The 26,956-nt window shown below is 38.9% G+C and overlaps 1 protein-coding gene across 2 annotated transcripts in view; it reads left to right on the forward strand.

The window, feature by feature from the left end:
- The window catches only part of ITGA8 (integrin subunit alpha 8), a 182,849-nt gene extending 158,011 nt beyond the window's left edge, over window positions 1-24,838 (forward strand). For both annotated transcript variants that reach the window (XM_045585839.1, XM_036453147.2), the window contains 5 exons: window positions 5,595-5,729; window positions 9,289-9,402; window positions 11,575-11,676; window positions 19,785-19,907; window positions 22,003-24,838. In XM_045585839.1, the coding sequence (XP_045441795.1) occupies window positions 5,595-5,729; window positions 9,289-9,402; window positions 11,575-11,676; window positions 19,785-19,907; window positions 22,003-22,089 (561 nt within the window). In that variant the 3' untranslated portion in view covers window positions 22,090-24,838. The remainder of the gene's footprint in view (window positions 1-5,594; window positions 5,730-9,288; window positions 9,403-11,574; window positions 11,677-19,784; window positions 19,908-22,002) is intronic.
- Window positions 24,839-26,956: the final 2,118 nt, after the last annotated feature.

Below are 26,956 nucleotides of genomic sequence, written 5' to 3' on the forward strand. Positions count from 1 at the left end.
TCCCAGAGGAAGCCCAGATTACAACCAGAGAGCACAAACATGGAAAGCAGAGACACAGAAACTGTTTGTCAGAGATTATAGCCCTGCAAATAGCGTTTTATTTGGTAAATCAGTGAGCCCACAGACAGTGGCTTAGCTTGGAAAATTTGCATAATTTTATCTTATCCTTGGGAGAATTTTTCTCCTTCATAACTGCCTCCATTTACTTACCGCTTCTTATTAATTCAGAAAGCAGGGACAGTTGATACTTCCTAGAACAACAGCTTCCAACCAGTTCGCACCTCTCACTCTCTCGTTTCATTCACCCTTTGCTTTTTAATAGTACCTGTAGGTCCAATTTTTAGCCACCCAAAAGAATATGCTCTCCAGGGTCAATTTCTCTTTGCCTTATCTACTTTGTAAGATTGTTTTCAGGTTCTCATGTATATTCTGAAATGTAAAACACATGTCCAACAACTAAGAAAAGCTTCAAAATCACCAATGGGATGAACTGATTCTTTTAGTTATGCTTTGCATGAACCTTTCAGGATGTTAAAAAAAAAAATGTGGGTTTCTTTCTTCCAAACAAATTCTTAACAATTACGTCTTAAAGAAAATTACATGGAAGTCTGATCCCCTGGGCTTGTCTCTTCTTCTCTTTAATTATAGCAGAGAATTACATGACAGAAGTCTGCCATCTCTTGCTTACTAGGAATACCTGAAGTCCAAAAGCAAATGACAAACAAGAAAAAGACAGTACACATTGCACTTGTTTGGGTTCACAGAGCCCTTAATCTCATTTTATCCATTTCTCTTCTTCAAAGGCTGTTTTCCAACTTACTGCAACATTCCAGCTACACGGTATTCCATTAATTTAATCTTATACCAGAGTAAAGAGTTTGGTGACGAACAATGAAAATAGAAAACTACAGTTGGGGTCAAAATCTGAGTGGCAGCTGGGGGAAGAGCCATATTAACTAACAACTGTTTCCTTATTGCAGAAAGGAGCAATTTTCATATTTGTTCTGAAGAAGATACTTTAGTGGTTACCACCAGCTTCTCTCAGCACTTAGCAAATGTTACTCGGAACTGAATGTCTGCCTAACATGAGTGCTGAGAGCCCAGCCTTCCTCACCTCTTAGGATTTCAGATTAAGGAAAAACATGACCTGTGGGCTCACACTCTGTTGTGAAACAGACTCCCAAAGTTCATCTGGAAAATAGGCTTTCACTGTTGTTTACATTTCTTGGATAACTTCTTGTTTTTGTTTTTTTGTTTTGGGGTTTTGTTTTCTTTTCTGTATTTTGAAATATTTCTGGAATGTCATTTGAGAAAACTGGATTGCAAGCCATTTGAAGGCTTTCTGACTATGGTGTTTGAGAGTGGCATTCCTCTATCTGTAAAATAACCTTGCCAAAAAGAGAAATATGTTTTATCAACTTCCACTGTGTGATATATTCATGCTATAGCTCAGAGTAAGTCCTATGTTTTGCTAAAATACCTTACAAATATTTGATAATTATACACTGGACCCACCACAATAGGATGTGTTCTTTGTACACACGCTGCTGCATCCAGTGAAACTGCACAGGAATTTGAAGAGTTTTCTTCTCTTTGGACTATTATTTTACTATCACTACTACTACTACTACTAGTAGTAGTAGTAGTAGTAGTAGTAGTAGGCTGTAACTCGGGGGAAAGAAACGCTCCCTAATTCTTTCCAAAACCTCTTCTCTGTAGTTTGGTTACCTACAGAGTTAACTCTGTAAGAGATCTCCCAAAGTCCTATTAAAAAAAGAAAAGAAATTATACATGATAAATCTCAAAGCAGCCCCAGCCAGCATGGCTCAGTAGTTGAACAGCAACCTATGAACCAGGTTGCAGTTAGATTCCCGGTCAGGGTACCTGCCAGGGCTGCAGGCTCAATCCCCAGTAAGGGGTGTGAAGAGGGCAGCTGATTAATGATTCTCATCATTGATGTTTCTATCTCTCTCCCTGTCCCTTCTTCTCTGAAATCAATAAAAAATATATTTTTTAAATCTCAAAGTAAAAGACACACACACACACACACACACACACACATAAACACAGAATATGATAGAAAAATATATAATGTAATCTTAGAGGCTCTCACAATTTTCTATCTAAACTCAAATTTTAATCTTATGATCTAAAGGTTTTTCTATCACACTCTCCATCATTGGGCATCCTTGGGCCACTCATGCCTTACACTCCTCACTGTGCCAGACCCTGCCATTATTCTGGAGTATTCCAGTGTCCATGTGCTGACCCTTCCCTCAGTTTTAAGTCTCGGATATTTAACTTAATATCCAAGCCTCAAATTCAATCTTCTGTTTTTATAATTTCTCACTTCCTTGATATGAAAACTTCTCCTAGTCAGTTAACCCATTCTACTCTCAAGACTGCCTGAACTCTTTGATCAGTTGGTTGAAACACTCTTTTTATTTTTATTTTTTTTAAATATATTTTATTGATTTTTTACAGAGAGGAAGGGAGAGAGATAGAGAGCTAGAAACATCGATGAGAGAGAAACATTGACCAGCTGCCTCCTGCACACCCCCTACCAGGAATGTGCCTGCAACCAATGTACATGCCCTTGGCCAGAATCGAACCTGGGACCTTTCAGTCCGCAGACTGACACTCTACCGCTGAGCCAAACCGATTTCAATGAAACACTCTTTTACAAACTCCCTTCACCTCCATCCTTCCAAATCCCTTTCATGAAAACCTTGACCATACCCAGTCCCACATTTAGGCTTCTCTACCACTTAACCTGAGGGCACCATTGCAGATTGATGGGAGGAAGTGCTCACTGGGCAGCCAGCTCCCGAGAAGACCTCCCTGCCATTCTGATGATCTCTACCTCCCATTCTTTTTTTTGGCTTCTTCAAACCTTCACTACTCTCCTCCTATTCAGCTTCTTTAGCATAACTATTAGCCCGTGACCTTAGAACAAGAGAATCTCTAATGATCCATTTTTCCCACTCCCTCCACCCCATACATACAACTAATCATCTCTCCCTCATCTTCAGCTGTTTTTTACAAACTTACAGGGAAAGTAGAATTTTTCCCTTTACTTCCAAATTCAACTTTGCTACATAAAGTGTCCTTTCTGGGGAAGGAGAATTTTTATTTTGCTTCCAAATTTAACCTGATACCTAAAGTATCCCCTCTGTGTCCTGCATCTTCGACCTCCTCCTCTCTACTAGTTCTTCCTTGGGTCCTACAAACATAGTCACATCTCCTTCATCTTCAAAAAGAACAGTAAGCAAATAACTTGACTCTGCATCCTCTTCCAAGAACTGGACCCTTTTCATATCCATTTTAAAATACTTTTATTGATTTTTAAAGCAAGAGAGAGAGAGAGAGAGAGAGAAAGAGAGAGAGAGAGAGAGAGAGAGAGAGAGAGAGAGAGAGAGAGACATAAACATTGACATTTTGTTCCTTTCCCTTTAAGCGCTCATTGTTTGATTCCTGTAAGTGCCCTGACGAGGGATGAAACCACAACCTTGGCTTATTGGGACAACTGAGCTCCCCTGCCAGGGCTTCCCTTCCATCTTTAGCCAAACTATACTTGCTATTCCTACTTTCTTATTTATTTTTTACTCTTAATACAATCAAAAAATGTTTTGCTTTCATAAAAAAATACTAAATGTTCATCATAAGAATGTCAGGTAACATGTAAAAAAAAAATAAAGAAAAAAATAAATTTCTACTATTGTCACCATCTAACTACTGTTACATTTCCTACTTATTTATGCATTGATTTATCACTCCATCTCAGTGCACATTGCCAGAATTGAGAATACTTTTTTATGAGTCTATAATATCATTATCATACCTTAAGAGAAATTAACAACACTTCCTTAATATCATCAAATCTCTACCACTGGTGATATTTAGATGACTATTCTTATAGGTTATTTTTCTATTTCTAGATATACAAAGTAAGTGTGCATTCATTTTTTATTAAAATATACAATCTTATTACACATGTCATCTTGTAACCTGCCTTTTCCCCTTACTAAGATTTTATATCTTTCTAAATTATATGTAGCTCTACATAATTTTTAAAAAGCTGTTCTAGCCAAAACCGGTTTGTCTCAGTGGATAGAGCATCGGTCTAGGCTGAGGGGTCCCAAGTTCGATTCTGGTCAAGGGCATGTGCATTGGTTGCGGGCACATCCCCTGTGGGGGGTGTGCAGGAGGCAGCTGGTCGATGATTCTCTCTCATCGATGTTTCTGACTCTCTATCCCTCTCCTTTCCTCTCTGTAAAAAATCAATAAAATATATATATATAAAAAAAAGATGTTCTATCTTTGTTTGTCTAGTAGATTTTTCTAGGTTCTTAGGATGTATTGGGCACTGTATCTTCATCTTTTGTGGTGCATCCTACATTTGCATGTGAGGATGTCTTTTCTCATCCCACGGAAATGAGCATACCATTATTGTTTCTGTGACTACAAAAAACAACAACAACACACAAAACAAACCTGCATAAAAGAAGATGTGTTTGTCTGGAGGGAATGTGAGCAGAAAATTAGGGTTCTGTACTTAGTCTAAAAATAAAGAATGTTAATGGGACTCTGGCTAGTATGGCCCAGTTGGTTGAGTATCATTTCATTCCATTGGTTGGGTTTGATTACAGGTCAAGGCACATGTCTGGGTTTTGGGCTTGATCCCCATTAAGGGGTGTGCAGGAGACAGCGGATTAATGTTTCTCTCTCACATTGATGTTTCTCTCTCTCTCCCTTCCTCTCTCTTTAAAATAAATAAAAACATATATTTTAAACAATAATGTTAATGAGATATTATGTGTAATTTATTGGAACTCTAAATATGGATTGAGCCATCAGATGGGCTAGCCTGGAGCCTGAGATAAAGTCATAAATTCTAGAAAACTTGCAACACCAATTTAGGGCTGAAAACAAACTTTATTATGGCATCATGTTCATTGGAAATGGTTAGGAAAAATCACTTCACTAGAACCTGGTTCTTTCCTGAGGGAGCACTTCTTACAATAGGAGTTTGGGGCTCAGGCATGCTGGAGTCAGGTCCTAGACCATGTCAGCGCCCCTTGGTCAGCACCTCACTTTTCTACACCTCAAGATCCATCTCTCCACATGGAAACTTACTCAGTTTTATATATTTATACAAAAATGATGGAGAGAGAGAGAGACGAGAGAGACGAGAGAGAGAGAGGGAGAGAGAGAGAGAGAGAGAGAAAGAGAGAGAGAGAGAGAGAGAGAGAGAGAGAGAGAGAGAGAGAAGAGGAAAGTAAGGAGAGAATAATGATTCATGCCTGAAAAGCCATGCCACATTTTCTATCCTTGTGGGAAAAATCACTTTTGCTTCAAGTCTTATCTTCATAAGATAAACTTTCCAGGTGTACTCCCATGCCTCATGATTCCTGTAACTGGAGAATGGAAAGTTGCTCCTGAAGAACAAGGTTCATTTTGCTGCTGCTGGTAAAAGCAAGCATGTCTGAATTCTAATGTGAATCACATTTAGTTGTGAAAAAAATTGCCTAGAGTTCAAGGCTAGGTAACAGTGTTAATGTGATTGTACGTGATCTCCTGCTTTCTGTTTACAGCTTGCTGCTCCCCCAAAGGACACCCCTGAACTGAGCGCATTTTTGCAAAACTCAACCATCCCTCATCTTGTCCAGAAAAGGGACGTGCCGGTGCCGGTGCCTGAGCTCCGCAGACAGAGCCCCGCAAAAATCCTGGTGAGTCCCGCCAGGGCGCCCCCAGGGAAGACTGGGCTGGACAGAATTCCCAGCACAGACAGCTTTCACTTCAAGTACTGGTTTTCTTCCTCTAATGCTCAGCTAAGCCTAATGTTTTTTGTCAGTATGTATTGTGAGAAATGAAATGAAAGTGACTTTTCTGTGAGGCCTAATGAGTATTTGCAATGTAGCATTTTCATTCTTCTAAACCTGCCATGGAGGCCACATTGGAGAAGTAGCGATGAAAACATAAAATGTGACTATTAATGTATTTCAAGAACATAAAGATTTGGTGGTTAGCCTGTCCCCACACACTGCACTGGTGAGAGTTTTAAGCGAGCCCCTGCCCCTGGATCTCAGCTGAGAATGGTGGGCTTTGGCCCAATTTCCTGGGCCAAAAACTGTATCTTAGCACTGAGGTCTGTGGTTGATCTAGTCTGAGCTGATTCAGCACTTAATATTATAATAAAACTGTGGACAGCATTCCTGAATCAGCAATTTTGATTCAATTCTTCCACTTGTTCCAATGTGAATGTTAATGCCACTGACCTATACACTTAAAAGGGGATAAATGGGTGCTTTTTAAAATGTATGTCTTGGGAATATGGTCTGGCATTCATTTATTTCATCTTAACAGTGTAAAAAGTTTCAAACATGGAAATGGAGTGAAAGTACAATGAGCAAGTTTAACTTGATTAGTTAAACTTAAGTCAAGAGAAGAATGTTTATTATAATAGAAGAACCTGAAATTACATGGCAAAAGCTACATGGCAGTTGGCAGATTATATGATTTGATTCCCTGTACATTTTTATGACACTGTAACATTTTAAAAAACATAAGAATAGGGAATTGATATGCTAAAGAGTTTAAAATAATTTAATAAAATTCTAAATAGTATCATTTTTAAAACACTTTTAAAAGGAGTAGAACACAACGCAATGATTTAAGTACTGAGAATGTAATTACAGCATGGTGACTATAGTTAATAATACCATATGGTATATTTGAAAGCTGTAAGCAAGTAAATCTTACAAGTTCTCATCACAAGAAAAAATGTGTAATTTTGTATGGAAACAGATGTTAACAAGACTTATTGTGGTGATTATTTTGCAATATATACAAATATCAAATCATTATGTTGTACATCTGAAGCTAATATGTAACATATCAGTCATTCCTCATTAAATTTTTTTAAATAAACAAAAAAGAAAATGATTGACGTCTGTAGAATTCTAATGTGCAGTCCCAGGGGGAAGCCCTCTGGCAAATCAATGTTCAAATCTCTGGGGACCAAGAATTTGGAAAATCAAGATTAACCTATATTTTTGAGTTTCCACTTCGGTGTGTGTTTCCACTGAAGAGTATATAAAAGCAGTGGGGATCAATAACTAATATTCTTTGAAAAATTATATGCTCTTTTGTTGTGGGATCAGATTTTTTTTCTTCTTTCTCTTAAAGATTTTTAATGTAAGATGATTTCTAACCTCTAAATATCATAGAAACATGTTTCTTGCAGACGAAGGCAAGGCAATCCTTGACTTCCACCTCTGATTTTGTTAAACTGCTTTATTCCTGTTCTCTCTTATTGGTTCAAAACTTGCAAATGATATGCTTGCCCATGTCCTCGAGTCAAAATAATTCTGCATAGAAAGTGATTATGCAAAGTTTATTCTGAAATCAAAAGCTAAATAAGACCTCCTACAGTTTTTGTTTAGTTAAAAACAACTTACTGAATCACATTTCTGATTAGGAATTTGAAAGTGCAAAATGCCAACATCCTGTGTTGGGATCATAATTTCCAATTTGCATAGGAAAAATCTGTATCTGTAACCCTGAGATACAATTTTTCCTCTACTTAAGAATTGTCCTTGCCTTTCTCATCTTGGGCTCCTGCTGCTTTTGCAGCTATTGCCCCCATCTCCTCCTCCTCCTTTTTTAACTACTCAGTTTACAGAAACTTTATCTTCCTTGGTCCTGTTTAGCACTTGATACTCTTTTATTTTAATAGGTTTTTTAAAATTTATTTTTAGAGTGAGAAGCATCATTGTGAGAGCGAAACATTGATTGGCTGCCTCCTGCATGCCCCCAACAGGGAATGGAGGCTGTGACCAGGTGTGTGCCCTAACAGGAATAGAACTGGCAATCTTTCAAGGCATGGGATGATGCCTAACCAACTGAGCCACACTAGCCAGGGCAGCACTTGACACTCTTGACCACTTTCTAAAACCATCACCTTCCCTGGATTCTTTCAACCTGGCCAAGACCCAAACACCTAAGTGTCCAACTCTGGTAGAACAAGAGCAGCCCAGCAACCTGTATTTGGAAACATTATGAAGAAATCTAACCTTATTGGAGTTTATCAGATATATGTTACTTATACTTATTTCTTCATTTTTAGAGAATTCTGAGGGTCTTAAAAAAGGTTTTCATAGTAATATGTTCCTCAGGCTACTCTGTATTTTGTCAATTTCATTAATGTGAAATGTCTTAATCAACTACTTTACACAGTATCCAATATTGAACATCCATAGGCTAGTGCCTAGTGCTTGAGACATAAAAAATAAACCATAGCCCACACAATAAATTCAAATCAGTGAGTATAACTCAAGAAGTATAATCTGTACATGGGAACATGGAAAATGGAATCCAATCAGAAAGCATGATTTGATAGGTAGAATGTCATCATAATGAATACTTTCCAGGAATATGCATTTTATATATTAAAGGTTGTCCCATTAGAAGTTGGACAGCCCTACAAACTAGTTTAAAAACAACTTAATGGATGGAACTCTCAGAATATCCTGCTTTATAACCAGGAAGTAATTTAGACAGAAAGAAGAATGTTATAGAACAAATGCTTGTCAAAGGGCTAGTAACTTTGGGACTTTGAGATAATATGGACTCAGGTACCTTCCATAAGACATTTCAGGACTTTGCTTAGTCCAGGCTCAGAATGTTCATAAGAAATGTGAATGTTCATAAGAAATGTCTTCCTGCCCAACCAGCATGGCTCAGTGGTTGAGCGTCAGTCTATGAACCAGAGGTCATGGTTTGATTCCCGGTCAGGACACACACCCAGGTTGCAGCATGTTCCTCAGTGTGGGGCATGTAGGAGGCAGCCAATCAATGATTCTCTCTTATCATTGATCTCTCTCTCTCTCTCTCTCTCTCTCTCTCTCTCTCTCTCTCTCTCTTTCTTTTTTTCCCTTACTCTCTGAAATTAGTAAAAATATATTTTAAAAAAGAAATGTCTCCCTGAGTTTTGTTAAAATGAAATAGATCAATTCAGTTGCTATAATAAGTTAGTTTTAAGTCTTTAGAAAAGAACTTCAATTTTATGTTGTATTATGTTCCATTTTATCTCTACAGTACCACTGAAGTTGATGCATCACGGCTACCAGACTGTGTTTTTTCTTGGTTGTTTTAATGCATTTGTTCTTCATTTAGATTAATAATTTGTGGATTAGGTGATTACTTCTGAGGAAATTCACTTCAATGTTGTCTCTCCACCACAATTTAAAGATGCTGATTTGCTAAAGTTGCTGTTGTTTTTTGCAGAATTGTACAAATATCAAGTGCTTACAGATCTCCTGTGCAGTGGGACGACTAGGAGGAGGAGAAAGCGCAGTCCTGAAAGTCAGGTCACGGTTATGGGCCAAGACATTTCTCCAGGTGACAGAAAACACTGAAGCACGTACACACCACTCACAGAGAACCTCTTCTCGAAGCTCAGCACCAAGCTTACTTCTTAAATGACTTCTAAGTTTTAAACATTTTATATGTTTATAATTTTTAGATTTAATTTCAAAATATTTTATATTTAATTTTTTCATTTTTTTCATTTCAGCATTCTATCTATGTTACTTTTTGTTGAATTTTATTGGGGTGACATTGGTTAATAAAAACATATAGGTTTCGGGTGTACAGTTCTATAATATAATACATCATTTGTATATTGTATTATGTGTTCACTACCCTAAGTCAAGTCTCTTTCCATCACCATTTATTCCTCCCTTTACCCTCACTACTTGCCCCTGTCCCCCTTTCCCTGGTAATCCCATATTGTTGTCTGTATCTATGAGATTTTCCCCCCCATCTCAATCCCTTTACCTTCTTTACGCAGCCCCACAAGACCCTTCCCCTCTGGCAGATGCCAGTCTGTTCTCTATCTCTGAGTGTTTCTATTTTGTTTATTAGTTTATTTTTTCACTAGATTCCACATATGAGTGAAATCATATGATATTTGTCTTTCTCTGACTGGCCTATTTCACTTAGCATAGTACTCTATAGGTCCATCTATGCTGTTGTAAAGGGTAAGATTTTCTTCTTTTTTTTTAAACGAAGTAGTATCCCATTGTGTAAATGTATCACAGCTTTTCTATCCACTCATCTACTTACAGGCACTTGGGCTGCTTCCAGATCTTAGCTATTGTAAATAACACTGCAATGAACATAGGGATGCATATACTCTTTTGAATTAGTGTGTCAGGTTTCTTTGGATAAATTCCCAGAAATAGAACCCCTGGATCATAAGGTGGTTCTATTTTTAATTTTTTGAGGTAACTCCATATTGCTTTCCACAATGACTGCACCGGTCTGCATTCACTGATTCCCATGGTGTAAATATTGTTCCCCAGGGCCAATTTCAAGCTGCTAACATGACATTGCTGAATATGTTGGAAAAAGATGCACTATAGCTCTCCATCACACAGTCTTTCCCCTTCAGATACAATAGACATAAATATATAGATAATAGTAAAATGTAATAAAAAAACTAAAAGTACTGAGCTTTCAATATGTATTACCTTTAAAAATACATAATTGACAGAATTTTATGTATATATAATTTACCTTTTAGTAATGGTTCTATTTAACAACTGTTCCTCGCAATTCCTGAAACTTTAACAATTCCTCAAGAGCCATAGGAGCCAGCCACTGGCCACCACTGGGTAAATCTAATCACTCTCTTAAGCAGAGAAGCACAGAAGCCTAAAGTCTCAGAATGTCCTTTCTTGACTTTTAAATATTTTCCTTTGACTTTAATCAACAGTTAATATGAGAACCAATTAAACAAAAAGGACTTTTGCTGAAAAATTCTGTCAAAAACACTATATGGCTCTAGGTCTGTGGTTCGTAGCTAGGGGGATTTTGCAATAATTAGAGACATTTTTGGTTGTCACATCTAGGGGAGGGGAAGATGCTACTGGCTTCTAGGGGGAAGAGGCCAGGAATGCTGCTAAACATCCTACATTGCACAGGACAGCCCCACGACCAGCCTAAAATCTTAATGGTGCCCAGACTGAGTCAGTACTCTGGGTCTTCTGTATAAGATGAAATATGATAATTTTTTTTTATTCCTTAGTACTAGTCTTTCCCCTAAAATATTTCCCTCTCTAACAATAATTTTTTAGCCCAGTATGTTTCCTCTTAGTTTTTCTCTCACATCAGCTATGTAAATGATTGTTCTTACTCCTTTTTAGGACTCTGATTTTCTGTTTTTTATTTTAACTTTATTGTACCAAGTCTTTTGTTAATAAGACAATTTAAAAAATATAAGAAGAGGATGAATGGTTGATGGATAGACAATTGGGTGATGATGGATGGATGATGGATAGATGATAGGTGGATATTTGGATGGATGATGGATGGATGGATGTCTGCATGAATGATGGGTAGATGATGGATGATGTCGGGTGAGTGATGGATGAATGCATGGGGGGGAAGTAAAAAAAAAAGAAGAAAGCGGGAGGACATTTTGCTTTGGAAATGGAAAATACTGAAAACAATTTGGTGGCTGCCAGTAAAAGCTTTATATGATATATATTTAAAAACTTTTAATTGCAGAGAAAGAATGATCCCTATTCTCTTGCATCCCTGGTGTCGTTTGAAGTTAAGAAGATGCCTTATAAAGACCAGCCAGCAAAACTCCCAGAGGGAAACATAGCAGTAAGTATCTAAAAATATACAGGCACAAATAATTTCATTTAAATAATTTTTAAATCACTTTTCTGGCTTGTACTAGGTTTAATTGCTTATTACATCTACTTGAGAACAGTTTCCCCTTCAGATCATTGTTTTATTATTTCAGTCTGGAAATTACTTAGTGTCATTTGATCAAATTTTAACCTTTTAATATAACTTTCTACCACCACCACCATCACCAACCAAAAAAAATCACAGGGCAGGACTAATGTCATTTTCAATCAAGCCATTTTTTTTGACAAAGTACAGACAGCAATACCATTATAATGACATTGTACTAATTGCTTAACTTTAACATGAATGAGAGGGGAAGGACACGTCTCTTCCTTAGGGACGGTTGCCAAAGACCAGCTGCCTGACAGGAGACAGAAATCTTTCCTTTCTTCGTAGAGAACCTCGATTTTCACATAGTAAAAGGTATACTATGAACTTAATTTGGACAAAATTTTATTTTATTTTATTAAAAATTGAGGCTATTAAACAAAGCTGACCCCCAAATATCTGCCAGAGCACAACGACTGACACCTTCAGCATCCTGGCAGGCCGTGAGGAGCGGAGGGGAGACGGAGTGGGAGGCTGAGCAGACAGGATCTCCAAAGCTCTGCTTTCGCGGTGAGAGTGCTCACAGCCAGGGCTGTGGAAGCAGCATTGAGATTTTAACCTTCATCTCTTGGTCACCCATAGACACTCCTCAGCCCCCACTTGAACGCTGGTCCCCAAATCCTTGTTATTCAAAGTGCGGCGTACAAACCAACAGACCCAACATCACCTAGGAAGTTGTTAGAAATTCAGAAACAGGCCTCTCTGCAGACCTGCATTTCACCAAAAGCATTAGGGTATCATGTTCAAGGTAAAAGTTGAGAAGCACTGCTTTGGATGATATAGAAATTGATACTACCACAATTTCTTAGGTCTTCCAAGATAATTGTAATACTTAAACTTTCTAGCCTAACTACTTTTAGTCATTTAAATTAAATTAACCCATTGATTAGGGATTTTCAACCCCAAGTATTCAAAAGAATCATCACTCATGCGACTTTAAATAAATATATGTGTGCTAAGTCTTTAAGGATTAAGTGTGTCTGAAGCAGGGCTTGGGCACTGTGCTTTAAAAGATTGACAAGTGGCGATTCTGTAGTGAAACTGAGATTGAGAACCTCCAGCACAGGCAGGCACACGGGGGAAAATGCAGTTTCCTGGGCTTTCTCCGAGTTAGCAAACCATCAGGAAGGAAGTCACTCTACTTTGCTGAGGCTGTTACCCACATTCAGAAAGAATTTTGAGACAATTAATAAAATTATGTGTATAAAACTCCCGCATAGTACCCAGAACAAGCTCAGTCTCCATTCTCAATAATAGTAACTTCCCCGCACCCCTCCCAATATTGGAAATGTCAATAGATTTTCAGAGTCAAACTATCTCAGTAAACTTTGGTGGCATTTTAAAGCAAGCACTGCCACATCTTTCTTCATTTAGTTCACCTCTCTTTCATGAGAAGTCTGTTATAGTCTGGATTTATGTTCAACTTAGAAAATAGAGGCTTTGGGTTTTAATATAGAATGCTCATCCAGAGAGGTTCAAAGGCTTGTAGCTCTAAGGGAGATAAATCTGGGCCCTTTTGTTGTCTCTGAGCACATGTTCATTAACAGAAACACATGTTACAGTTGATTCCATCAACAGTATTGAGTCTTTCTATGCTGGCACAGGTGACAGCCTGCTGTTCTCAACTCATCTCAGAAGATCCACAAAACGATCAGATACATGCTTCCTCTACCCCCACCACCCTTGTCACTGCGTTTAAAAACCAGTCTTGTTATCTGATGTGGATGATTTACTACACCGTTTAGGTAAAGGCACCGGCAGGTCCTAGAATAACATCATTTTGTTCACCATAATTTAGTTACGATGTTGATGAGATGCCCTAGGAAGTTAACAGTTACGTTGATTAGCCTATGGTAACATTGGTTTCATTATGTCAGTTTACTTAAAGTCACAGAATCTGTCCATGATGTTAAGTGACAGCTTAACTGTAATTGGAAAAACATTCAGACATATTTTATAGTGCGTTCCTGTCATTCTTATCTTGAAAAGATCCCAGAGGGAGAGAATTGCTTTAAGGTGGTAGAACTCATTGCCGTCAGGAGCTTGAAAATCATCAGAGCTCCGATCCCAGCTCTGCCACTGGGGAGAGTCTCTTGGCTCCTCCTTCCGTCACGACACCAGAGAATATTCGACTGTTTTGCTAGGCCCTTGTGTGGGGTGACTAGCGTGTTTATACTCCCTTTCAACATGGTCATAATTCAAACACTTCTTCAGGCTTCTACAAGCTTTACATATTGAAGAAATGGCAGTCCCCATCTGCTGCTTGCATGGTGTTGGTAGAAATGAACTCCACACACGACGTCATACTTGTCGTGTCCTGAGGGAGAGGAGAGGTTGCATGAAGCAAAGGGAGAGGACTAAGCGCTGGCTCATTACAGCATGCACAAAACAGTTCCTGCTATTTGAACACTTTTTTGTTTGTTTACCAATTAATTTTAATACTTGTGTTCCATGTGACTAAAGCCAAATTCCAAAGGTGGCTATTATAAAGTATGTAAAATTCTTACTTAAAAACTCAACCATGAACTGTGAATACACTTGATTTTCAGAATTGTTCGCAAAGCTTAAGCAGCCTAAAGTGGAATTCTTATGTTAGAAAATTGTTTGGAGTTTGAACTTATGCTAGGCACTATTTGGCACAGGGGCTATTTAAATGTTGTTAAAATGTGTGTTCAGCTGGTCCACCTTATGGTAAAATGGCACTGTAGGTAGGGTGTCTTGGTACATGTATTTAAAACATCCTTGTGACCTCACTGCAGTATGTTTACACAAGATTTTGTGATACATAAATACAGATGTCAACATTAATTACAGTTGCATAATGCAAGGGAGTCCTTTTCCTTCTACCTTGCTATTTTTGTCAAAATTTGCAAAAAAAAAAAACAACATCATATGTCAGTGAGAAAATGTAGGCATATTAAAGATTTATTTATGGTCTTCCAACCATAATAAAGAACAACAAGATTTACGACATGATGAAGGTACGATTAGATGTTCCCTACTTAGCATCATTTGAAGAAAATCTAAACCACTTACAATTTATGAGTCCCACTTCCTAAAATTGCAGATAATTATAATAAGTGAATTGTTAAAACTGTATACTGTTTCCTTAAATAGCTACAGGTTCTTGGTACATAAAAATTAATTACAATGGTTTGAGGATTAGCTGGCACGCAATGCAATTTTCCTCCCTAAATTTTAAGTACTTTGGTTACTCAGTATTACTTTCTTTCTTTCTTAAAGCACTTAAGGTAAGTAACCACAAGCCCAGGTCCTTACGGAAAGAAAACCTTTGGTCCTAAGTGCACCCCATCTCCTGCCCGGGGAGCATCTTCCCGGTGAGAGCATCCGGGCTTGGGGAAAGTGCATCGCAGCTTGTGTGAGACTGTGCAGGATGTCCCAGAGCTGCGCAGTCTGTGTGGTAGCTACTAGCCACACGTGGGTACTGAGGACCTGAAACGTGACTAGTGTGACTGAGGGCCTGAACTGTTTCTTTTTAACTCATTTAAATGTAAGTTTAAAACTGCAGTTGCATTAGATATTTTTTTCCATTAAACACAGCTTTCTTGTTTGAGTAAGACTGTATTTCACTTTAACTATTGAAAATTATGTGTTACAATTATTTAATATACACATACATGGGACTTTGCAGTTAGTAAAAACAAAAAAAAGAATATAAAAATCTCATGAATATTTTTATATTAACTGCACATTGAAATAATAGTTTTGATATTTAGGGTTAAATAAAGAATGTATTAAAATTAATGCCTCATCTTTCTTTTTAACCTGTATTTATTTTATTTTTTTTTAGAAAGGAAGGGAGAGGGGGAGAGAGAGAAACATCCATGTACTAGTAAGAGAGAAACATTGATTGGTTGCCTCCCTGCATACACCCATACCAGGGATCGAACTTGCAACCTGGTTATGTGCCCTAACCAAGAATCTAACTGGTGATCTATCGATGTGTGGGACGACATCCAACCAACTGAGCCACATTGGCCAGGGCTCTTTTCTCTTGTTTTACTTTTTTAATGTGGCTACTAGAAAATTTTTAATTTAAAAATTTTACATGAGGCTTGCATTATACTTCTATTGGACAGCAGGATTATAGAAGGTTCAGCTTGGAGCTGGTGAGAAGACTCACATAGCTTCAGAGAACATGGGGTGTTTAATAAATCTACTTTCAAATGAATGAAAAATTATTACTACAAATCAGGGATTAGTCATTAGAAGCTCTAAAAACTATGACCTATTTTTCTCATTCTTTATTATCCAATGGACAATGTAAGCTTCTGGTGGGCTTGTCAAAAGAAGCTGCAAGAAAAACATCAATAATAGAACTAACAAATGTTTGGTGTTTTGTCAACATTTATATAGAGGCCAAGCTTTCCCAAAACCCTTCTATAATTTCCACAGCAGTAAAATAAACGCCGGCCCCATAAATATGATCAATTAAGTCTTTTCCTTTTTAGCTTGCCTGGCAGCTCAAGTTTCTAGTTTACTTTTACAGAACATCAAGTTTCAGGAAAAGCTTTGCTTTACCTGTCTCCACATGCAAATGGAATGCCCCCTTGCCATTTGCAGATATGACATGTCACATGAGCCCTGAAGCAATGTGTTCTCTGAAGGACCTCTCCTTTCGAGACATGTGACTCTCCCAGTGGTGAGCCACGTGGGACTCTCATCCACCTCTTTCCAGCAGAGTCGTCTGCTCCTCTGCACTGGAAATCTGAAGAAAGCTCTGGGCACTATTGCTGATTTTTTGTTTTTCTCTCTCCATAGTGCAGGGATGTCTTGATTACGAAAGTGAAAATCCTGGATAAGTTTAGAAAACAGCTAGGGCCAAGGAAGGTCCCTGAAGCTGCAGCCATTTATTTGTTTGTTTATTAAATACATTTGTATTGATTTTTAGAGGGAGGGAAAGGTAGATTGATAGAGACATAGAAACATCAATAAGAATCATTAATTGACTGGCCCCTGCACGCCCCCTTCTGGGGATGGAGCCAGCAATGTAGGCATGTACCCTGAGCAGGAATGGAACCTTAATCTCCTGGTTCATAAGTCGATGCTCAGCCACTGCGCCGCACCTGGCCACACTGAAGCTGCATCCATTTTCATGGAGAAGTTGGGGCAGCCTCAGAGCCACGTGGATGTCATAAAGGCAGCCTGCAAGGGGAGGAGGGTGCAAGTTCAGGAGAAAAGTCCAATTCACCTGGTTAAAAACTCTTTTTGTCCTTTCCTCATGGACAATGACATATAGGAAATGTATACAACATATGTAAACCTACCATTTAAAGTGTTCAGAGAAAGATTGCTATTTGTTACTGGCAGCAGGCTGACAACAGTGTGGTGCTGATAATTTCAGAATTTTGGAACTGAAAGGGACACTAGCGTTCCTCCACGTGGACTTTTTAAAGACGCTGCTGTCAGAATTTTAAGAAGTGAATTCAAACAACAGTAGATTTTGTAATGACCCTGTAAAACTGTTTTCTTCAAGAGACCCTACTAAGCATATCTTGTTCAACTTAATGTTTTACTCCTACTTTTCAATCACTTCAGGGGGAGGGGGGGGAAACCCTTCAGATATCATTATTAGTTCTTTGTAAGTGACCTCCCTGCTCCTTTCTACAGGCAGACAAAATTTAAAGACAATACATCGCAACCTGCAATAATCAACTGGCTCAAAACCCCAGCAAAGTAGTTGGTGGCTATTCTTTATTCCATTAAAAAATCTGAACAGTCTATAGCCTTTATTTCAATTCCTTTAGCTTTCTTCTTCTTTTTTTATTTCAAAACTAGGACTGTTTCCTATGTTTAATATGAAACAGTGGGAGATGACTTAGAAAATTAGGTAAATTGGGATGGAAAATTGAGAAGCATTGTTGCTTTTCTTAGTGTAAATTAAATAATTTAGGCAATCTCTAACGCACACACAAAGTATAGACTGAAACTGTATTTCCTCCATGGACTTAGAACTATGGAGGAAAGGAACCTAAGAAACCTCAGAATTTTACATGGCTCCAGATTTTCTCTCTCCCGGGGCAATGTAACAGGCTTGGGAACTCACAATAACTACCGTCCTTTTCAGTTCCAAAATTCTGACATTCTCATTACCAAAACACAGTTAGTCTGCTCCCAGTGGCATTGGGGTCATTTTAAAATATGCATGCCCTTTCTCTGAGCACCTCATATGTTAGGACTGTATGCTGATTTCATATATGTCATCAGATGGAATGCATAATGGAGCAGGATATAAAAAAAAAATTAAGAAGTGATCTAGTCCCTGATTCACTCATGCAGGGCACATGAAAGGATAGTTTTTAAATAAATTACTTAGGCTGCAGAAACCAGGGACATGGTGATGCTTTGAGCCCTTGTAATGCATTTCTTCAGTACCATCTGCCCTGTCCTTAAACTATGGCAAGCCAGGTATGGGTAATGCCATCGTGATCACAGAATGTTGCACTTCCACTGATGTGCTCAATGAAATCAAGACAATACTGGCAAGGACAGCTAACAGTCAAAGGCAGAAAGGTCATGAGTAACCGTGAGTAGGCCCTGGCCAGCCTGGTCCTTGGCACCATCGTCCATGTGGAATGACTGGCAGTTTCACTCCAGTCGATCCTGTTGTTTGCTCTAAATATAAATGACATTTGGTTCGGAGAACTCAATGAATTAACTCATCAGTATGTCTGATGCACAGAGGAAGTGAGCCAAGATGAAAGGAGCAATAAAACCCTGACAAGCTGAGAAGAGCCAAGACGGGATGCTCAGACCTAGTTAAGAAGCAGAAGCAAAGAAGTGAGCAGAGTCAGGGCCCGATACCAGAGTGCAGGCTATGAAGACATCCATATGTTTCCAGCCAGGGAAAGTGTGAGAGCCCAGCAACCTTCACCATGAATTCATCCTCTCCTGACCGGTGGATCAGGGAATTGTGGCCTAGAGTTCTTGAGCGCCTGTCAGGACTGGACTCATGAGCCTTCCAACCAACTTGACAGCAAGTTGCCTGAGATCACTTCAACCAGTTTAGCTGAGGCAATGCTTACTTCTATCTGTAACCAGATAAGTCTCCTTGGTGAAGAAGTTTTGGATCCAAGAATATATTTATTCTCTTTTCCTTGATGAAAGGTGTTAGCAGGTGGTGGTTTTGTTTGGGGGTCTGCTGCTGCTGCTCCTGCCAGTATTGGGAGGCAGGAGTCATTCACAGACACTGAGCATGCAGGCCTGCTGAGAAGGCCGCATTTAATCCCAAGTTTCCTTGCAACACTGGGAACGAAATGAGTTCTAATAGTATCTGAAAATTGGAGATAGGATTGAAGGCAGCTCCACAGCATACTGTAGTTACTTCCATCAAATGCAAGATGGCTAGCCTCCCACTCTGGGCTGTCCTTTGATAGAGCACAGGACCTAGAGGCACTGACATTGCTTCGCTCTATGAATCAGCCCTGTGGGACTCATTTTTTTTTTCTCGTTTGTAGAATGAGGAGTTGGGTGAGATGATTGCTACCCTTCCTGTACATACAACAGTCTGTGGTTGTGCACAAGCTCACCTCTTGGAGAGGTTAGCTCAGTTTGGTGGAGAAACACAAGTGAACAGACTTGATCTTTTGTAGGGTCTACTTTTAGCCATTGTTTTTATAAAAGTTCCATCCCAATTAAAGTTCATTCCTTTCCACCTTGTTGGTTCCTGGTCCACTTCAATTCTATTTTAGGGTTTCTGTGCTGTATATAAGCCAAACATCTACAATATAATTATAATTGGCTTTTCACCCAACCTGGGAGACATGAGAAATTATGAGTTTTTAAGATCCATGTTCAAGTGCAATAACCCCTTCAGCCTCTCCTAGGATGATTTCAATTACTATATGGATTTTTTTCAGAACTACTCCCAATATTATATTGCTAACTACTGCTTTATTTCACCAAAGAGTTTTCAAAGTAAAGCTCATATGCTTTATTTTTCACTTCAGATTAAGACATCAGTTATTTGGGCAACACCAAATGTTTCCTTCTCAATCCCATTGTGGGTGATAATACTGGCAATACTTCTTGGATTATTGGTTCTGGCCATTTTGACTTTGGCTTTATGGAAGGTAAGTTTCTTTATTTTATTTTCCTTTTTGAGTAGAGAGGCCACTGAGGAGATTTAGAAGGCTACATCTAGGGTTTTAAAAAGATTATGCTGGAGCTGTGGTTTGGGAGTTTTTAACAGTCTAAAAAACAAAAGAAACCTTGCATCTTGCTTGCTTTGGCAAACAGTCCCCTTGTGTAACTGACATTTAAGAAGACTTGGGGGTGCTGAATGTTGCTTTTATCTTGAGATCTCTTATAAATAAATACAGAGGGTATTAGACCTTATTAACTTTTTCCAATATGCTTGGAATGAAAATGTTATTATGAAGACTTCTTTTTCTTGTTTAATTAACCAAGATCTTAAGCTTTTTATTTAAATGGTCCTATCAACAATCCTTTGAGATTTTTCTTTATAAGCACTACACAGATGTAGTTAATATAGTAATTAATTGGTACTTGGACTATCAAGTAGGACAAATAGATCATTCATGTTATAATATTCTTGGACTTTTTTTTTTTTTTAATCTTGCCAATTAGTTTGTCTTCATTAGGAAGCTTTAACTTACTCTTTCATATGTTATACTAAAGTTTGTTCTAAAAATCTACAATAGGGATTAATTTCTGGCCCAAAAACAAACATGATTATCAAGTTTCACAGAGCTTTCCATTCCAAAAGAGAAACAATGTCAGGATTACATGACTGTCAGAATAATTAACCCAGTCACATCTTACTTTTTTAAAAAAATATATTTTATTGATTTTTTACAGAGAGGAAGGGAGAGCGATAGAGAGCTAGAAACATCGATAAGAGAGAAACATTGACCAGCCGCCTCCTGCATAACCCCCACTGGGGATGAGCCCGCAACCAATGTATATGCCCTTGACCTGAATCAGACCTGGGACCTTTCAGTCCGCAGCTGACGCTCTACCACTGAGCCAAACCGGTTTCGGCCAGTCACATCTTACTTAACCGCTATTGTTGTGTTTCTCCAAAAATCATAGTGTGTTTTTATTTAAAAACAATATGAAGCATGCTTAAGAGACCTTTAAACTGGGAAAATCTTGCTGTTTAAGTTAAAAAATGGCGTTTCTGATCTGTATCAGTTTTTTTGTGCCATCCTGAGCCCATTTAGTCTTGCACACCTTTATAAACAGGTTTTTGTGTTATTCTATTATTTATAGTAACTGTATTTCCATAATGTTATAGTTATACGTGCCAATTGACAGAACATTGTGCTAATCCTACAAAAGAAAGATGACTTAATAGTTGGGTTTCTAATGAAGAAACACTAAACACAAACTGAGGTTCCAAGTTTGTAGGCAGTTTCACCTAGACCCATGGTCAGCAAACTGCGGCTCGCAAGCCACATGCGGCTCTTTGGCTCCTTGAATGTGGCTCTTCCACAAAATACCATGGCCTATTTTGAAGAAGTGGCATTAGAAGAAGTTTAAGTTTAAAAAATTTGGCTCTCAAAGAAATTTCAATCGTTGTACTGTTGATATTTGGCTCTGTTGGCTAATGAGTTTGCCGACCACTGGCCTAGACCAAATACTAATTGGAAATTCAGGAGGATGAACATTCTACAATCACCTCTTCCCGAAGTTCCAGGTTAATCTTTGTAAAGGGCCTAAGATTAAAATAGATCTCCTTCTGTATACTATATGTCCCATCAAGTGCAGAGGGATACACAGGGATCCCCTCTCTTCCTCCTGTGATCCATCCTGAGGAAGCTATATTTCAGGAGCGACTGTCCCTTCCCTGGTCAGCAGTTAGTGCTGCTGCAGACTCCAGAAACCACGCAAGAAAGCAGAGAGGACATCCCTGAAACCCCAGGGAAAGATGCAAGATCCGTAACTGGTTTGTATAAAACAGGGACATCCTCCCACTATCAGGGCAAGGCAGCGGGAAGGCACAAACACTGCCCCATGCAATGCATTCCTCTCCAGGTTAAACATACTCCTTTTTCACCTTCTCATTTGGAGACTCAGGAAGATTACCTCCACAGAGCTCTAAGTTCCTTCCTTAGCCAATCCATAAAGTGAACATTATTGGCACAAGGGTTTCACAAATTCCCAGGAGGCCTTGCTTTTATAGCCCATTTTTCTTTTCTGTAGTGCGGATTCTTTGACAGATCAAGACCCCCCCAAGATGATATGAATGACAGGGAACAGCTGACAAATGAGAAAACCCCTGGTGCTTGAAAAGGAAAAACCAAAGACCAAAAACTGACACCATCCTGTTAAAAAAAAAAAAAGAAGGAACATGAAGGTTAAACGAAGGTTTTCCTGGACCTGCCAGCGTCCTGGGAAATGGAAAGGCCTGGGAACTATCACCTCATGGTCACCACCCTGTGGAGACATTGCCACGGAGCCCGCCAGCCTTGGGAAGGAAACATGCTCACCACTGTAGAAACAGCCACCAGGCAAGGTTCTTTCCCTTGAGTCACTCTGTATTTGGCAGATACGTTGAAGAGGGTGTGAAAACCAAGGCTGCTTTCCAGGTAAATCCAACTTAAGTCACAAAAGACAAAAGGACTGAGTTATGAAAGAATTTAGAAGGCGAACTAGGACCAAACCTTCCGACACTACTGTATCCTACAGAATATTTGACACCTCCCTATGGAAAAGAGATATTTCTAATGATGTGACAGCTCAGGGAGACAAGTATATGTTGTTGTTGGTACTGTGAAAGTACTTTTGAAACAACAAAGATAATCTTGTAAGCAAGGATAACAATTTATTTATTTATTTTCTGTTTCCCTGGCCATGTAGAGGCTTTGGAAATTAAGATTTGGTCAGCTGGTTTTCTAAATAGCTCTCTTAATTCCTTCTAAGTTAACCACTATGTGCAGATCAGTCATTTAATAGAGCTTTTTAGGTCATGTTAAGGAAAAGCAAATTGGTATTAGAAGATAGCTTCACTTAATATTCTACTGCCTTCCACCTGAAATTACTTATATTCACATTTTCTAGGGACTCACATCTGCTTAATCTAGCTTTGTAAAGTTACATTTATAGTTCTTTTTATTTAAGAAAATAATCGTTCCACTTAATTAGCAATACACATATTTCAAGGTACTCTCAACCCTGTGTGGTGTTTAAAAGTTATGGTAATTATAAAAAATGTCTAGAGTTTGTTAATTGAAAAGCAATTTAACAATATGGGTAAACATTTTTAATATCTATAAGAAGCAACACCAATATTTAACTTCAGATTAAATGCCTATTTTTTCTACTATATCTCAAACTTATTATGTACACAGAGAAGATAGGTTACACATAAATAAAAAGGAAATGCAAAGTTATGCAGGTGTGAGATGAAAACAGATTCCCAAGGATTTTATTTAAAACTGCCTATTCAAACTTTACTACTCATTTTTACTGATAAGCTTTATAGTATACAACTTTGGAAAAGTATCTTTATGTAAGCTATTTTCCCATCATCTTGAATTTAACCATCACAAAAACTTAATGTTTAAAACTTGTAAATAAGCTATAATTATGTGTACGATTAACATTTTTGAAGCAAAATTGACCAAGCAAATTCATATAGTCTGCACAACTTTGTATCCTTTTTATAATAATGAAAAATTACTAGGAAGAAATGCTGAACAAAGTTTATATTTATGTGCAATATTTTATAGACCTATGTACCTAAAGCATGTTTACACTGGCACTAGTTATTTTTAAATTAATATCTGAATTTTAAGAATGGTAGAACAAGCAGACCCAAAACCTTAAGTTTACAGAGCCATTGGAAAACTTGTATCCCAGTTTCAACATCACACTTTGTTTGAAAGAAGAGCCAGACTCACAGACATTAAATTTCTGCCGTGCCTTAACCTGGAGACAAGCCATTTGGCTGTAGCTGCAGAATGTCTTTGGACACCAAATGAAAGGCACATGGAAGAAGACACGGATGCAGTTCATATTCTTCCTGCTTATGAATTAAATCCTGTCATGGTAGCGGCTTCAAGTCTGTCAGGAATGAAGTCTGGCTTGCAGTGTATGCGGCTGACTGTGGGTGAGAACCGCACGTGCCTCAGACTATTTGTGGGCCCCACACCAGCCTCTGGTCCTGGGTGTCGGTTGTCTAGAATTGACTTTACACTAGGGAAGTAGCCATCTACGGGATATGATTGGAGGGATTTCAGGCAGGACTCTATGCCCCCAAATAATGCCTTAACTCTTGTCTCCATTTTAGCCAATAGAAATGAGCTCCTCAGGATTTTTGGTCCCAAGAGGTATCTGAGAAAACACACCCGTTGCCTTTTAAGCTAACAACCTTGGTGAAGGAACTCAGAACTTTTAGGGTTCGATAAATGTAGGACCCCGTGAGAGCACTCAGACAGCCACCTGGGGAAACGGACGGTCCTACGAAGACTGGGGCCCCGAATAGAGCAAGGTCTGAGGGCTTCAAAGGCAAACTCTGCCTTCCACACGGTCCCAGCCAAGAGTAGTCTCTTCAAGCAGGGTGAGCACTGGTACCTACAGGCAGTTCTCGGAGGCCAGGCTGGCAAGCACACACCGCCCTCTCGCCCATTTAGAAAGTGGAAGCAAATGGAGGAGAGGACACTGAGGTCAGGGACGTTCCTGGCTGCCCTCCACATGCAGAGTCCTCTTACCACGCACTGAGCACATCTGCTTCTGCTCACAGGATTGCCAGTCACTTGCATAACTGAGAATGTACCATGCTTGTCGTAGAGTCTCTCCATGTGTTAGATACCCCTTTGACAATTCTTGCAGCTGGTTTTTAAGACATGGAAAATGGGCAAGTGAAGTTTTATAAACTTGGAGGTTTTTATACAGTAAGTACACAATATGGACTAGTCATGACTAAAATTCTATTTCAACTATTTTTCCTGTTTTATTTAAATACATTTGTAGATACCTGTGAAGATTTTCATGTACCTATTTACCTTCTCACTAATAAAATTAAAAATGAAAGACACGTGGATGTACTTGTGGTTTGTTTCACAAGTGAAGGAAAGCTTTCCCACAGTGGCAGACAGCAAAGTCTGTCTTTACACCTTGATTATTTATTATAAAAATAACATTGGAAGAAATTTGAAAGAGCAAAAGTGCTTTACTCCTTTGGGATGATAAAAATGTTATCAATTTATACTGTGGTAATAATTGCCCAACTTTGAAAATACTAAAAAACACTGAACTGTCTTTTTTTTTTTTTTTTTTTTTTTTTTTTAAACTAGGCCAGTTTTATGGCATGTGAATTAAATTACAATAAAAATGTTTAAAATTTTGTTAGGTCATTTCTGACCCCCCCCTATACAACTGGTTTCTCTAAGTTGTCTTTCAAATTTTGGCCATATATAAATCGCTTATGAAGCCTTCCTTTGCATCTTTAGCCAACTCAAAGGCTCTTCCTGTCCTTCATGGCACTTTGGTCTGTGTATCCCAGATGGGAAAAAATTCAGCCAAATGTAAGATTCAGTGATATTGGTGTTGAAGATCAAAGTCACATCTCAGTAAAACTAGTCTGAGTGGGGTGAGACTTCCCTGAAGCACATGGAAGGATCCACACTGGGCCAGCCCCCTGGTTAAAGCTACCTGTGCTCAAGTGAGGGGGAAAGTAGTGACGTGCTTGATTGGTTAATGTGAGCAGTGAGAGCTGCCTTCTCAACAAACGCTGCTGCTGTCTTTGTCACGTCCAGACATTTTTTATGGAGACCCTTAACTGTGGCAGTACTTTCTAAACATTGAGTTGCGATTTGGGTGCCTGGATTGGACAAATGAGATAAGTATCACGGCTTGCAGAATTTGTGGCAAAGTAGGATTTTCTTGCAAGTTACACACGTCCTCTGTGAGATTTGCTCCATTCTCACAGGTTACCTCTCTGGCACCCAGCGCCCTGGCACCCTCATGAAGACCAAAACATGAAAGCCTTTTGTGGATACCCATGAATGTTGAGATAGTATCTACCTCCTTGGAGTCTAAAGTTTCCCCCCCAAATCTACTATATATAGAAGGTTTTCTCCTGCAGAACTTTGATGCCATTAAAAGGTTAATTTCTTTAGCATAGAAGTTTAAAGCATTAAACTTTGGACTCATGTGAGAGCTGAGTAAAACCATAACCCCCAGTGATGCTTCAGTTAATGGTGAGTTCAGGATGGCCAGCGTACTTAAGGCACAACAATGCTTCTCATGTTCAACTCCCTCCCCACCCCCCCAAATACCATCTGCCTGACATGCTGCCTTTTGGAATTGTTTATGAGCAAGTTCTCTATTATTTATGATTGTTGGCTAAAATCCACTTGGAAATGTAGCCTGATACTAGTGCCCCTTAACAAAACGTCTTGAATTTAACTTCCATCAGCACCATGAGATGACACAGTAGGAATGTTCTTAAAAAATCTCTGTGCTGTTGTTTATTTTGGTTATGCATTATGTTGTAGAAATAACCAAGTGATCAGCAAACTAGCCAACCTTTAGGTGGGATTTATTTTTAAGCAATGAAGTGGACCTCCCTGGTTTTAAAATTTTAGATTTCAACTTTGTCTGTAGGATACCAGCACATTTAACATTTTTTTTTTTCTGTCAGAATTTTCAATTTTTTTAAATTCCATATTTATCCTCTAGTTTAGCTTCCTAGGGCTGGAAGTACCACAAACTGGGTGGCTTAAGACAGCAGAAATTTATTGTGACACAATTCTTGAACCAAGCAGTTTATAATTAAACTAGAGGCCTGGTGCACAAAATTCGTGCACAGGTTTGGTTCCTAGGCCTGGTCAGTGATTGAATTGCAAGTGTCTGGCATGGAAGGGCAGGTACCAGCTGACCTTGGGCCCCGAGACCTCCGTGTGCCCCCTTCGCTGGAGTCACAGAACCTGAGTCCCCACACAGAGACACTGTGAGTAGGGGCACAGCGTGGGCCTGTGGGCTGCCCGGCAGTGCCGCACGGAAGCCAGGCAGACAGTGCACTCTCTCCTGACTGGCCTTGTAGACCAGTTCCTGCATGAACCCATGGGGAGCCCGACTGGCCTCTGCAGTCCCAGTGGCTGCAGCCTGGCTCACTTGGAAAATGTCCCCTGGGTGTGGGGAGGGTTGGGGG

Source organism: Pipistrellus kuhlii, unplaced genomic scaffold, assembly GCF_014108245.1.
Source record: "Pipistrellus kuhlii isolate mPipKuh1 unplaced genomic scaffold, mPipKuh1.p scaffold_m20_p_1, whole genome shotgun sequence".
Classification (NCBI taxonomy): Eukaryota; Metazoa; Chordata; class Mammalia; order Chiroptera; family Vespertilionidae; genus Pipistrellus; species Pipistrellus kuhlii.